Here is a 14,210-nt window from a genome sequence, read left to right as displayed (position 1 = left end):
GGCACTGCCTGAGAGGTGGTGAAAGCAGATTCAATAATAACTTTCAAAAGGGGATTGGAAGAATTGGGGAAAAATATACCGAGCTACAGGTAAAGAACAAAGGAGTGAGGCTCACTGGACAGCTCTACCAAAGGGCCGGCACAGACACAAAGGGCTCAACGGCCTTCTGTGCTGTACCACTCCCCGACAATGGCGGATGTCTTTACCCAGAGTGCTCCGCACGGTACAATACGCCCTATCTCCATCAGTTGGGACGCAACGTGCAGGCGCAGGAAGGACTGCTCCCCGGAAACCGCCTCCCAGCGCGCTGCGGAGCGGGGCGAGTGCGGCCTCAGTAACACCGAGTACAACTCTTGGTCCCCGGGCAACACCGAGTGCGGCTCTCAGGCCCCGGGGAACACCGAGTGCGGCTCTCAGGCCCCGGGGAACACCGAGTGTGGCTCTCAGGCCCCGGGGAAACCGAGTGCGGCTCCCAGACCCCGGGCAACACCGAGTGCGGCTCTCGGGCCCCCGGGGAACACCGAGTGCAGCTCCCAGACCCCGGGCAACACCGAGTGCGGCTCTCGGGCCCCCGGGGAAACCGAGTGCGGCTCTCAGGCCCCGGGGAAACTGAGTGCGGCTCTCAGGCCCCGGGGAAACCGAGTGCGGCTCCCAGACCCCGGGCAACACCGAGTGCGGCTCTCAGGCCCCGGGGAACACCGAGTGTGGCTCTCAGGCCCCGGGGAAACCGAGTGCGGCTCCCAGACCCCGGGCAACACCGAGTGCGACTCTCGGTCCCCGAGTCAGAGTCACTGGGCCCGGCATCAGGAAACCCTGTCCAGGGGCAGCGAGAGCCTCCCACACACAAGGACAACAACAACTTGCATTTATACAGCAGGTCCAGCAATTGCGGGCCGTTCTGCCCTGGGCTGGGCGCTGGATGCAGGAGGCGCTCCCGGGCCTCCTGTGTGGCTCTGTTTGTTGCAGCAGTTTGCGCTGGAGTGGGGATGGAGGAGAAGCTGCTGGGTTTCACCCCCAGTACTTCTGGGCCCAGTGGGACCAACAATTGCCCATGTGGGCCTGTCCGGGGAGGTGGGTTCTGGGCCCAGTGGGACCAATAATTGCCCATATTGGCCTGTCCGGGGAGGTGGGTTCCCTTCCCTGAAGGACATTAATGAACCAGTTGGGTTTTTACCACAAACCGGCAGCTTTCACTGTCACTTTTCCCTACTGCTGGCCCCACAAATGACCAGATTCATTCAGCTCAATTTCACAACCTGTCTTTGTCTTTTTGTGGGTTCTCTCTCACCCATCTTTTTCCTGTTTTAAATTAATTTTACAGCAAGATATGTCAAGATCTGACGGAGTCACACGATTCATCGGGACCAGAATATCATCGGCCTTTTAACATGGAAGCAAAAAGCCCCGTTCACAGTGGGGAGAAACGGTACATGTGTTCTGTGTGTGGACAAGGATTCAGCCGATCCTCTGACCTGTCAAGACACAAGCGCAGTCACACTAGGGAGAGGCCATTCACCTGCTCTGAGTGTGGGCAGGGTTTCACTCAGTCATCCGACCTGCTGACACACCAGCGAGTTCACACTGGGGAGAGACCGTTCACCTGCTCCGAGTGTGGGAAGGGATTCACTCGGTCGTACCACCTTGTAATTCACCAGCGAGTTCACACTGGGGAGAGGCCGTTCACCTGCTCTGTGTGTGGGAAGGGATTCACTCAGTCATCCGACCTGCTGACACACCAGCGATTTCACACTGGGGATAGGCCGTTCACCTGCTCTGAGTGTGGGAAGGGATTCACTCGGTCATCCCACCTGCTAACACACCAGCGATTTCACACTGGGGATAGGCCGTTCACCTGCTCTGAGTGTGGAAAGGGATTCACTCAGTCATCCCACCTGCTGGCACACCAGCGGTTTCACACTGGGGAGAGACCGTTCACTTGCTCTGAGTGTAGGAAGGGTTTCACAAAGTCATCCGACCTGCTGACACACCAACGAGTTCACACTGGGGAGAGGCCGTTCACCTGCTCTGAGTGCGGGAATTGTTTCACTCAGTCATCCACCCTGCTGCAACACCAGCGAGTTCACACTGGGGAGAGGCCGTTCACCTGCTTTGAGTGTGGGAAGGGATTCACTCAGTCATCCACCCTGCTGACACACCAGCGAGTTCACACCGGGGAGAGGCCGTTCACCTGCTCAGTGTGTGGGAAGGGATTCACTCAGTCATCCACCCTGCTGACACACCAGCGAATTCACACCGGGGAGAGGCCGTTCACCTGCTTTGAGTGTGGGAAGAGATTCACTCAGTCACCCCACCTACTGAGACACCAGCGAGTTCACAAGTGACTGCAAGGTTTGGATTCTGCTGTTATTGCTGCTGTTAATCTCATCTTGGATTGAACCGTGTGCATTTTGACAGTTGGAGTTTGTTTTTGCTGATGTGAATAACCTTTTAACTGCGCTGGAGTTTAATATTTTAATATTCCAAATAACACAGTGTGTCGATTTGGCCAACTGGAGAACTGGCCATCCTAGACTGGGTGTTGTGTAATGAGAGAGGATTAATTATCAATCTTGTTGTGCGAGGCCCCTTGGGGAAGAGTGACCATAATATGATAGAATTCTTCATTAAGATGGAGAGTGACACACTTAATTCAGAGACAAGGGTCCTGAACTTAAAGAAAGGTAACTTTGACGGTATGAGATGTGAATTGGCTAGGATAGACTGGCGAATGATACTTAAAGGGTTGACGGTGGATAAACAATGGGGGACATTTAAAGATCACATGGATGAACTTCAACAATTGTACATCCCTGTCTGGCGTAAAAATAAAATGGGAAAGGTGGCTCAACCGTGGCTAACAAGGGAAATTAGGGATAGTGTTAAATCCAAGGAAGAGGCATATAAAGTGGCCAAAAAAAGCAGCAAACCTGAGGATTGGGAGAAATTTAGAATTCAGCAGAGGAGGACTAAGGGTTTAATTAGGAGGGGGAAAATAGAATATGAGAGTAAGCTTGCAGGGAACATAAAAACTGACTGCAAAAGCTTCTACAGATATGTGAAGAGAAAAAGATTAGTGAAGACAAATGTGGGTCCCTTACAGTCAGAATCAGGCGAATTTATAATGGGGAACAAAGAAATGGCAGGCCATTTGAACAAATATTTTGGTTCTGTCTTCACTAAGGAAGTTACAAATCTGGAATTAGTAGGAGATCAAGGGTCTAGCGAGAAGAAGGAACTGAAGGATATCCTTATTTGTCAGCAAATTGTGTTTGGAAAATTAATGGGATTGAAGGCCGATAAATCCCCAGGGCCTGATAGTCTGCATCCCAGAGTACTTAAGGAAGTGGCCCTAGAAATAGTGGATGCATTGGTGATCATTTTGCAACATTCTATCCACTCTGGATCAGTTCCTATGGACTGGAGGGTTGCTAATGTAACACCATTTTTTAAAAAAGGAGGCAGAGAGAAAACAGGAAATTATAGATCGGTCAGCCTGACATCGGTGGTGGGGAAAATGTTGGAATCAATTATTAAAGATGAAATAGCAGCGCATTTGGAAAGCAGTGACAGGATCGGTCCAAGTCAGCATGGATTCATGAAAGGAAAATCATGCTTGACAAATCTTCTAGAATTTTTTGAGGATGTAACTAGTAGAGTGGACAAGGGAAAACCAGTGGATGTGCTTTATTTAGACTTTCAAAAGCCTTTCAATAAGGACCCACAGCAGAGATTGGTGTGCAAAATTAAAGCACATGGTATTGGGGGTAATGTACTGTCGTGTCAGACAGGAAGCAAAGAATAGGAATAAACGGGTCCTTTTCAGAATAGCAGGCAGTGACTAGTGGGGTACCGCAATGTTCAGTGCTGGGACCCCAGCTATTTACAATATACATTAATGATTTAGACGAAGGAATTGAATGTAATATCCCCAGGTTTGCAGATGACACTAAGTTGGATGGCAGTGTGAGCTGTGAGGAGGATGCTAAGAGACTGCAGAGTGACTTGGACAGGTTAAGTGAGTGGGCAAACGCATGGCAGATGCGGTATAATGTAGATAAATGTGAGGTTATCCACTTTGGTGGTAAAAACAGGAAGGCAGATTATTATCTGAATGGTGACAGATTAGTAAAAGGGGAGGTGCAACGAGACCTGGGTGTCATGGTGCATCAGTCATTGAAAGTTGGCATGCAGGTACAGCAGGCGGTGAAGAAGGCAAATGGCATTGCTAGGGGATTTGAGTACAGGAGCAGGGAGGTGTTACTGCAGTTGTACAGAGCCTTGGTGAAGCCACAACTTGAATATTGTGTACAGTTTTGGTCTCCTAATCTCAGGAAGGACATTCTTGCTATTGAGGGAGTGCAGTGAAGGTTCACCAGACTGATTTCTGGGATGGCAGAACTGACATATGAAGAAAGACTGGATCAACTAGGCTTATATTCACTGGAATTTAGAAGAATGAGAGGGGATCTCATAGAAACATAAAATTCTGACGGGACTGGACAGGTTAGATGCAGGAAGAATGTTCCTGATGTTGGGGAAATCCAGAACCAGTGGTCACAGTCTAAGGATAAGGAGTAAGCCATTTAGGACCGAGATGAGGAGAAACTTCTTCACTCAGAGAGTGGTTAACCTGTGGAATTCTCTACCACAGAAAGTTGTTGAGGCCAGTTCGTTCGATATATTCAAAAGGGAGTTAGATGTGGCCCTTACGGCTAAATTCATATTGAATGGTGGTGCAGGCTCAAAGGGCCGAATGGCCTACTCCTGCACCTATTTTCTATGTTTCTATGTTTTTATATTTGATGTCTCCAAGATAAGAGGAGACTAATTGATGTCCTGTTACTGTCTGCTACATTTTTGGGCCTTTTCTCCTTTCAGTTCTCAGACCTTCAGTTACTGTCATGGACAAGTCCCAGCTCCCCATACCTTCCAGAGTGCCTCTCCTAGCCTTGGCGTGCAGGGAAGGTTCAGATCACTGAACACAAAACCCAGTCTGTTAATCACTTTCAGCTACAGGACTTAGCGTGTGCCCCACAGCATCTCTCTCACCTTCGCTGTGTGAATGGAGCATCACGCCTGCAAACCTCGTCTTGAATTTAAATCCACTCAGTAAATGTATTTAACAAAATATGAACAAGTAAATACATCATGGCCCAATAATCCAACTCCATATTCACAGCAAGAAGTCTGTTATTTAATTCCTCGAGTGGACAAAATAAAGATCCCAAATGTAAGAGCCTCTCGAATCCTTTAATACTTTCAAACTGTGACCAGTTTCTTCTTCTTCTAGAATTCCCCATCCCTCTGGAAGTCAATATTGGTCAAAAACTGCTAATTGGAAATTTGGAATATTTTTTTTCTTTCGGGTCTTTCAAGTTGCCCAGTTCCTTCTCCGAGAATCACCAAGGAGACTCTTTGATTTAAACACAGGTCTCCCCTCTTTTATTGCAGGATTAGAGTTATTGGGAATTTGAATGCCTGACCACTCAAATTTAAAAGCACCTGTCAGTCATAAGAACATAAGAAATAGGAACAGGAGTAAGCCATTCGGCCCCTTGAGCCTGCTCCGCCATTCAATAAGATCATGGCTGATCTAATCCACTTCCCCACCCGCTCCCCATAACCCCTCATTCCCTTACCACTCAAAAATCTGTCTATCTCCGCCTTAAATATATTCAATGACCCAGCCTCTACAGCTCTCTCGGGCAGAGAGTTCCACAGATCCACAACCCTCTGAGAGAAGAAATTCCTCCTCATCTCAGTTTTAAATGGGTGGCCCCTTATTCTGAGACTATGTCCCCTAGTTTTTGTTTTCCCTATGAGTGCAAATATCCTCTCTGCATCCACCTTGTCGAGCCCCCACATTATCTTACATGTTTCAATAAGATCACCTCTCATTCTTCTGAACTCCAATAAGTATAGGCCCAACCTGCTCAACCTATCCTCATAAGTCAACCCCATATCACCGGAATCAACTTAGTGAACCTTCTCTGAACAGCCTCCAATGCAAGTATATCCTTCCTTAAATACGGAGACCAAAACTGTACACAGTACTCCAGGTGTGGCCTCACCAATACCCTGTACAGTTGTAGCAGGACTTCTCTGCTTTTATACTCTCTCCCCCTTGCAATAAAGGCCAATATTCCATTTGCCTTCCTGATTACTTGCTGTACCTGCATACTAACTTTATGTGTTTCATGAACAAAGACCCCCAGATCCCTCTGTACTGCAGCACTTTGCAATTTATCTCCATTTAAATTAGAATTTGCTTTTCTATTTTTTCTGCCAAAATGGATTACCTCACATTTTCCCACATTATACTCCATCTGCCAGATGTTTGCCCACTCACTTAGTCTGTCTATATCCCTTTGCAGATTTTTTGTGTCCTCCTCACGATTTTCTTCCCACCCATCTTTGTATCATCAGTAAACTTGGCTACATTACACTCGGTCCTTTCATCTAATTCATTAATATAGATTGTAAATAGTTGAGGCTCCAGCACCCCACTAGTCACTGTTTGCCAACCAGAAAATGACCCATTTATCCCAACTCTCTGTTTTCTATTAGTTAGCCAATCCTCTATTCATGCTAATATATTATCCCCAACCCTGTGAACTTTTATCTTGTGCAGTAACCTTTTATGTGGCACCTTATCGAATGCCTTCTGGAAATCCAAATACACCACATCCACTGGTTCCCCCTTATCCACCCTGCTCATTACATCCTCAAAGAACTCCAGAAAATTTGTCATAAACCATGCTGACTCTGCTTGATTTAATCATACTTTTCCAAATGTCCCGTTACTGCTTCATTAATAAAGGACTCCAGCATTTTTCCAACAGATGTTAGGCTAACTGGTCTATAGTTTCCTGCTTTTTGTCTGCCTCCTTTTTTAAATAGGGGCGTTACATTTGCAGTTTTCTGATCTGCTGGGACCTCCCCAGAATCCAGGGAATTTTGGTAGATTACAATCAATGCATCCACTATTTCTGCAGCCACTTCTTTTAAGACCCTAGGATGTAAGCCATCAGGTCCAGGGGACCTGTCTGTCTTTAGTCCCATTATTTTACTGAGTACTACTTCTTTAGTGATAGTGATTGCATTAAGTTCCTCCCTCCCTATAGCCCCTTGATTATCCACCATTGGGGCGTTTTTAGTGTCTTCTACCATGAAGATCGATACAAAATATTTGTTCAATGTCTCTGCCATTTCCCCCTTCTTCATTATTAATTCCCAGTCTCATCCTCCAGGGGACCAACATTTACTTTAGCTACTCTTTTCCTTTTTATGTACCAGTAGAAACTCTTACTATCTGTTTTCATATTTCATACTAGTTTACTTTCATAATCTAAAAAGTATGCCGCTGTGTTGCCTCTCTCACACTGCTGGGTGTGTCCCTCCCTCCCCCTCTCACACTGCTGGGTGTGTCCCTCCCTCCCCCTCTCACACCGCTGGGTGTGTCCCTCCCTCCCCCTCTCACACTGCTGGGTGTGTCCCTCCCTCCCCCTCTCACACTGCTGGGTGTGTCCCTCCCTCCCCCTCTCACACTGCTGGGTGTGTCCCTGGGCTCCCCCTCTCACACCGCTGGGTGTGTCCCTCCCTCCCCCTCTCATACTGCTGGGTGTGTCCCTCCCTCCCCCTCTCACACCGCTGGGTGTGTCCCTCCATCCCCCTCTCACACCGCTGGGTGTGTCCCTCCCTCCCACTCTCATACTGCTGGGTGTGTCCCTCCCTCCCCCTCTCACACCGCTGGGTGTGTCCCTGGGCTCCCCCTCTCTCACACAGCTGGGTGTATCCCTCCCTCCCCCTCTCACATCGCTGGGTGTGTCCCTCCCTCCCCCTCTCACTCCGCTGGGTGTGTCCCTCCCTCCCCCTCTCACACCGCTGGGTGTGTCCCTCCCTCCCCCTCTCACACTGCTGGGTGTGTCCCTGGGCTCCCCCTCTCACACTGCTGGGTGTGTCCCTCCGTCCCCCTCTCACACTGCTGGGTGTGTCCCTCCCTCCCCTCTCTGACACCGCTTGGTGTGTCCCTGGGCTCCCCCTCTCACACTGCTGGGTGTGTCCCTCCCTCCCCCTCTCACACTGCTGGGTGTGTCCCTCCGTCCCCCTCTCACACCGCTTGGTGTATCCCTCCCTCCCCCTCTCACACCGCTTGGTGTGTCACTCCCTCCCCCTCTCACACCGCTTGGTGTGTCCCTCCCTCCCCCTCTCATACCGCTTGGTGTGTCCCTCCCTCCCCCTCTCACACTGCTGGGTGTGTCCCTGGGCTCCCCCTCTCACACCGCTGGGTGTGTCCCTCCCTCCCCCTCTCACACCGCTGGGTGTGTCCCTCCCTCCCCCTCTCACACTGCTGGGTGTTTCCCTCCCTCCCCCTCTCACACTGCTGGGTGTGTCCCTCCCTCCCCCTCTCACACCGCTGGGTGTGTCCCTGGGCTCCCCCTCTCACACCGCTGGGTGTGTCCCTGGGCTCCCCCTCTCACACCGCTGGGTGTGTCCCTCCCTCCCCCTCTCACACTGCTGGGTGTGTCCCTCCCTCCCCCTCTCACACTGCTGGGTGTGTCCCTCCCTCCCCCTCTCACACAGCTTGGTGTGTCCCTGGGCTCCCCTCTAACACCGCTGGGTGTGTCCCTCCCTCCCCTTCTCACACCACTTGGTGTGTCCCTGGGCTCCCCTCTCTCACACTGCTGGGTGTGTCCCTCCCTCCCCCTCTCACACTGCTGGGTGTGTCCCTCCCTCCCCCTCTCACACTGCTGGGTGTGTCCCTGGGCTCCCCCTCTCACACCGCTTGGTGTGTCCCTCCCTCCCCCTCTCACACTGCTGGGTGTGTCCCTCCCTCCCCCTCTCACACTGCTGGGTGTGTCCCTGGGCTCCCCTCTCACACTGCTGGGTGTGTCCCTGGGCTCCCCCTCTCACACAGCTGGGTGTGTCCCTGGGCTCCCCCTCTCACACCGCTGGGTGTATCCCTCCCTACCCCTCTCACACCGCTTGGTGTGTCCCTCCCTCCCCCTCTCACACTGCTGGGTGTATCCCTCCCTCCCCCTCTCACACCGCTGGGTGTGTCCCTTCCTCCCCCTCTCACACCGCTGGGTGTGTCCCTCCCTCCCCCTCTCACACCGCTGGGTGTGTCCCTTCCTCCCTCTCTCATACTGCTGGGTGTGTCCCTCCCTCCCCCTCTCACACCGCTGGGTGTGTCCCTTCCTCCCTCTCTCACACCGCTGGGTGTGTCCCTCCCTCCCCCTCTCTCACACCGCTGGGTGTGTCCCTCCCTCCCCCTCTCACACCGCTGGGTGTGTCCCTCCCTCCCCCTCTCACACTGCTGGGTGTGTCCCTCCCTCCCCCTCTCACACTGCTGGGTGTGTCCCTCGGCTCCCCTGTCACACTGCTGGGTGTGTCCCTGGGCTCCCCCTCTCACACCGCTGGGTGTGTCCCTCCCTCCCCCTCTCACACTGCTGGGTGTGTCCCTGGGCTCCCCCTCTCACACCGCTTGGTGTGTCCCTCCCTCCCCCTCTCACACTGCTTGGTGTGTCCCTCCCTCCCCCTCTCACACCACTTGGTGTGTCCCTCCCTCCCCCTCTCCCATCACTTTGTGTGTCGCTCCCTACCCCTCTCACACTGCTTGGTGTGTCCCTCCCCCCCTTCTCACACTGTTATGTATTCAACTATCATTGTAACCCATGTATAAGCTGACCTAAGTTGTACACCTTGAGAACATTGACCACAAGGGGCGAACTTGTGGGAGACAGTCCTAAACTGGACTTTCAGGTATAAAAGGGGAAGCTCAACCCACCTTTACCACTTGATGTCTTGGTAATAAAGGTAACTGGTCACAGTGTGAACTTCTCTCAAGTATGGGCCTCGTATGCATTTATACTGTATAGTAAGGACATATCATTGGCGTCGAGAAACTGGGATTTAAACCACGCGAGCATGGCCACTAGCAGCACAGAAGAGAGGTACTGTGTTGGTGATGATTGGGACGACTTTATTGAGAGACTACAGCAAAGTTTTGTCACTAAGGAATGGTTGGGACAGGATTCGGCCGATAAACACAGGGCTCATCTCCTGACGGTTTGTGGATCCAGAACGTACTCCCTGATGAAGGACCTTCTAGAGCCAGAGAAGCCGGCGGACAAGACGTTCGAAGAGCTCAGTAAGTTGATCGGGGAACACCTTAAACCAGCGAGCAGCATGCACATGGCGAGACACCAGTTTTACACGCACCGGTGGCGAGAAGGGCAAAGTGTTCCAGACTTTGTGGCAGACCTCCGGCGACTGGCGAGCCTATGTAAGTTCCCAGATGCATGCAGAGCGGAGATGCTGCGAGACTTTTTTATTGAGGGCATCGGGCACGCTGGGGTTTTCAGGAAACTGATTGAGACCAAAGACTTGACCTTGGAAGCGGCGGCTCTGACAGCCCAGACATTTATCTCAGGGGAGGATGAGACCAGAATGATTTATGGCAAAAGTCTTGGCTCAAATGCGGCAAACGACCAGGGAGTCAACATTGTTAACGTGGTTAACACAGTTCTCTAGGCAGACAAGGGCAATCGGACATGCCCCAGCATGTAGTCAAACCCAAAGGGGGAATTCAACAGAGACAATGGCTAGCTGAACGGCGATTCATGCCATCGCAATGGACAATGCGGCCAGTAATGGGGCCATCAACACCTGTTAATGGTGCGCTTAATGACAGTTACAGAGATAGTCAGAGATGATCGACTGGTAATGGACCTTTTGTTTCCAACAACGGGGCCTCCAGCTCATGCTGGAGGTGTGGAGGCAAACATCCAGCCAGAGCTTGCAGGTATCAGCAATATACCTGCAACGTCAGCGGTCACTTGGCGCGTATGTGCAGGAAGTCTGCAGCCAGGTTGATGTACGAGGAGGACGGGCCCGATGTAAGCCCTATGAGGCCAAATGAATGCTGGGGGAAATCGCTGGAAGCTGAAGTTCAGCGAGTTCATGTGGAGCACATATACAGTTTATATACCAGGACGCCACCGATAATGGTGAACGTGTTCCTCAATGGCATCCCAGTATTAATGGAGCTAGACACGGGGGCCAGCCAGTCGCTGATGAGTATCAAACAGTTCAAAAGGTTGTGGGTGTCCAAGGCCAGGAGACTAAAATTATTGCCGATTGATGCACAGCTACGGACATATACAAAGGAGATCATTCCGGTGCTAGACAGCGCCACGGTAGTCGTGACCCACAAAGATTCGGAGAACAGGTTGCCATTCTGTATTGTCCCGGGGGACGGTCCCGCACTACTGGGGAGGAGTTGGCTTGCTGTCATGAACTGGAAATGGGGCGATGTCAATGCAATTGCTTCTGTGGAGCGAGTATCATGCTCACAAATTTGACTCATTATTTCAACCCGGCGTCGGCACTTTCATGGGGGCCAAGGTAGTGATTCACATAAACCCGGACGCCAGGCCAGTACACCACAAGGCCAGAGCGGTGCCGTACGTGATGCGGGAAAAGATAGAATGCGAATTGGACCGCCTGCTGAGGGAAGGCATCATCTCGCCAGTCGAATTCAGTGACTGGGCGAGTCCGATCTTGCCGGTGCTCAAGGCGGATGGATTGGTCAGGATATGTGGTAATTACAAGGCCACCATCAATCGGGTGCCACTCCAAGACCAGTACCCGCTACCGAGAGCGGAGGACATCTTTGCGATGCTATCCGGTGGGAAACTTTTTTCAAAATTGGACCTGACCTCAGCTTACATGACCCAGGAGCTGGCGAGTGAGTCGAAGAAGCTGACCACCATCACGACACACAAGGGGTTGTTTGAGTACAACAGATGTCCGTTCACGATTCGCTCGGCCGCCGCGATCTTCCAACGAAATATGGAAAGCCTCCTCAAGCCGATTCCAAGGACGGTGGTTTTTCAAGACGACATCCTCATCACGGGTCGCGATACTAAAGAACACCACCACAACCTGGAGGAGGTGCTACGCAGACTGAACCAGGTAGGGCTACGACTGAAAAAGGCGAAGTGCGTCTTCTTAGCTCCAGAGGTAGAATTCCTGGGGAGGAGGGTAGCAGCAGACGGGATCAGACCTACTGCTTCCAAAACGGAAGCGATCCAGAGAGCACCCAGACCCTGTAACACGACGGAGCTGCGTTCATTCCTGGGGTTCCTGAACTATTTTGGTAACTTTCTTCCCAAATTGAGCACGCTGCTAGAGCCGCTACACGTGCTCCTACGCAAAGGTTGTGATTGGGTCTGGGGGGACAGCCAGGAAAGGGCTTTTGATAGAGCACGCAATTTGTTATGCTCCAACAAACTGTTAACGTTGTATGACCTGTGTAAGAAACTTGTTTTAACGTGCGATGCGTGGTCCTATGGTGTCGGGTGTGTGTTGCAGCATGTGAATGCCAATGGTCAGTTGCAGCTGGTAGCTTATGCCTCTAGAAGTCTGTCCCAGGTTGAAAGGGGCTACGGGATGGTAGAAAAGGAAGCGCTTGCATGTGTATATGCAGTAAAAAAAAATGCACCAGTACCTGTTTGGCAGAAAATTTGAGCTGGAGACAGATCACAGACCCCTAACGTCCCTTTTGGCCGACAACAGGGCCATAAATGCGAATGCATCGGCCCGCATACAGAGGTGGGCACTCACATTAGCTGCCTATGACTACACAATTCGGCACAGACCGGGCACTGAAAACTGCGCCGATGCACTCAGCAGGCTCCCACTAGCCACCACTGAGGGGGCAACTGAGCATGATGCTGAGACATGATGTTGAAGCTTTCGAAAGCGAAGGCTCACCTGTGACAGCCAGTCAGATTAAAGTCTGGACAAATAGAGACCCGCTACTGTCTTTAGTTAAGAAATGTGTCCTGAATGGGGACTGGGCAGCCACGTACGGGGCATGCCCTGAGGAATTTAAGCCGTTTCATAGGCGCAAGGATGAACTCTCGATTTAGGCTGATTGCCTACTGTGGGGAAACCGAGTAGTCATGCCCCAGATGGGCAGAGAGGTGTTTATCAGACAACTTCACAATGAGCACCCGGGCATTGTCATGATGATGGCAATTGCCAGGTCACACGTTTGGTGGCCAGGGATAGATGCAGATCTGGAACTTTGTGTTTGTAAGTGCAACACGTGTGCTCAGCTGGGCAACGCACCCAGGGAAGCCCCCCTTAGCCCCTGGTCCTGCCCCGCCAAGCCATGGTCACGCATCCATGTGGACTACGCAGGTCCTTTCATGGGAAAAATGTTTTTAGTTGTAGTAGACGCCTACTCCAAATGGATCGAGTGTGACATTTTAAATTCAAGCATATCCTCTACCACAGTAGAAAGTCTACGGGCAATGTTCGTCGCCCACGGTCTACCGGATGTCTTGATCAACGACAATGGCCCGTGCTTCACAAGCACTGAATTCCAGGACTTCATGGCAGGCAATGGAATCAACCATGTCAGAACGGCACCGTTCAAGCCGGCCTCAAAGGGTCAGGCAGAACGAGCAGTGCAGATAATCAAACAGGGGATGCTCAGAATCCAAGGGGGTTCCCTACAAAGCCGCTTATCATGCCTCCTGTTGGCCAATAGATCCCGACCACACTCGCTCACAGGGGTTCCACCCGCAGAGCTGCTAATGAAAAGGACGCTCAAAACCAGGTTATCCCTTATACACCCTACTATGAAAGAAATTGTTGAGAGCAGGCATCAGTCACAATGTAACTACCATGACAGGAATGCGAGGGCGCGATGTATTGATGTCAATTACCCTGTTTTTGTCCTTAATTACGCTGCAGGGCCCAAATGGCTCGCAGGCACTGTGGTTGCCAAAGAGGGAAATAGGATTCTGGTAGTTAAACTTACCAATGGACAAATCTGCCGCAAACATGTGGATCAAACAAAAAGGAGGTTCAGCAACCCCATAGAAGAAGCAGAGGAAGAACACGGCGTAGAGTTTACTCCACCACAGGTGACCGAACACTGGAACCAAAGGGAGGAGAGCCCAGTCACTGTGGGCAGTCCGGACAGGCCTGAGGCACCGCAAACAGCAGACACTCAGGCCAGCGCCCAACAACCGGAGCCCCAACTCAGGCGCTCTACAAGGGAGCGTAAACCACCAGAGAGACTCAACCTGTGATCCCAATAAGACTTTGGGGGGGAGGTGATGTCATGTATTCAACTATCATTGTAACCCATGTATAAACTGACCTAAGTTGTACACCGTGAGAACATTGACCAC

At 51.3% G+C, this 14,210-nt stretch overlaps 1 protein-coding gene across 1 annotated transcript in view; it reads left to right on the top strand.

Moving 5' to 3' along the window:
* The window catches only part of LOC139266995 (zinc finger protein 271-like), a 57,599-nt gene that overhangs the window by 31,767 nt on the left and 11,622 nt on the right, over window positions 1-14,210 (top strand). Inside the window, exon 2 of the mRNA XM_070884628.1 lies at window positions 1,322-2,330. Within this exon, the coding sequence (XP_070740729.1) occupies window positions 1,389-2,330 (942 nt within the window). The 5' untranslated portion in view covers window positions 1,322-1,388. The remainder of the gene's footprint in view (window positions 1-1,321; window positions 2,331-14,210) is intronic.

This window comes from Pristiophorus japonicus, chromosome 7 (genome assembly GCF_044704955.1).
Source record: "Pristiophorus japonicus isolate sPriJap1 chromosome 7, sPriJap1.hap1, whole genome shotgun sequence".
Taxonomy (NCBI): Eukaryota; Metazoa; Chordata; class Chondrichthyes; family Pristiophoridae; genus Pristiophorus; species Pristiophorus japonicus.
This window is presented reverse-complemented; position numbering and strand designations above follow the sequence as displayed.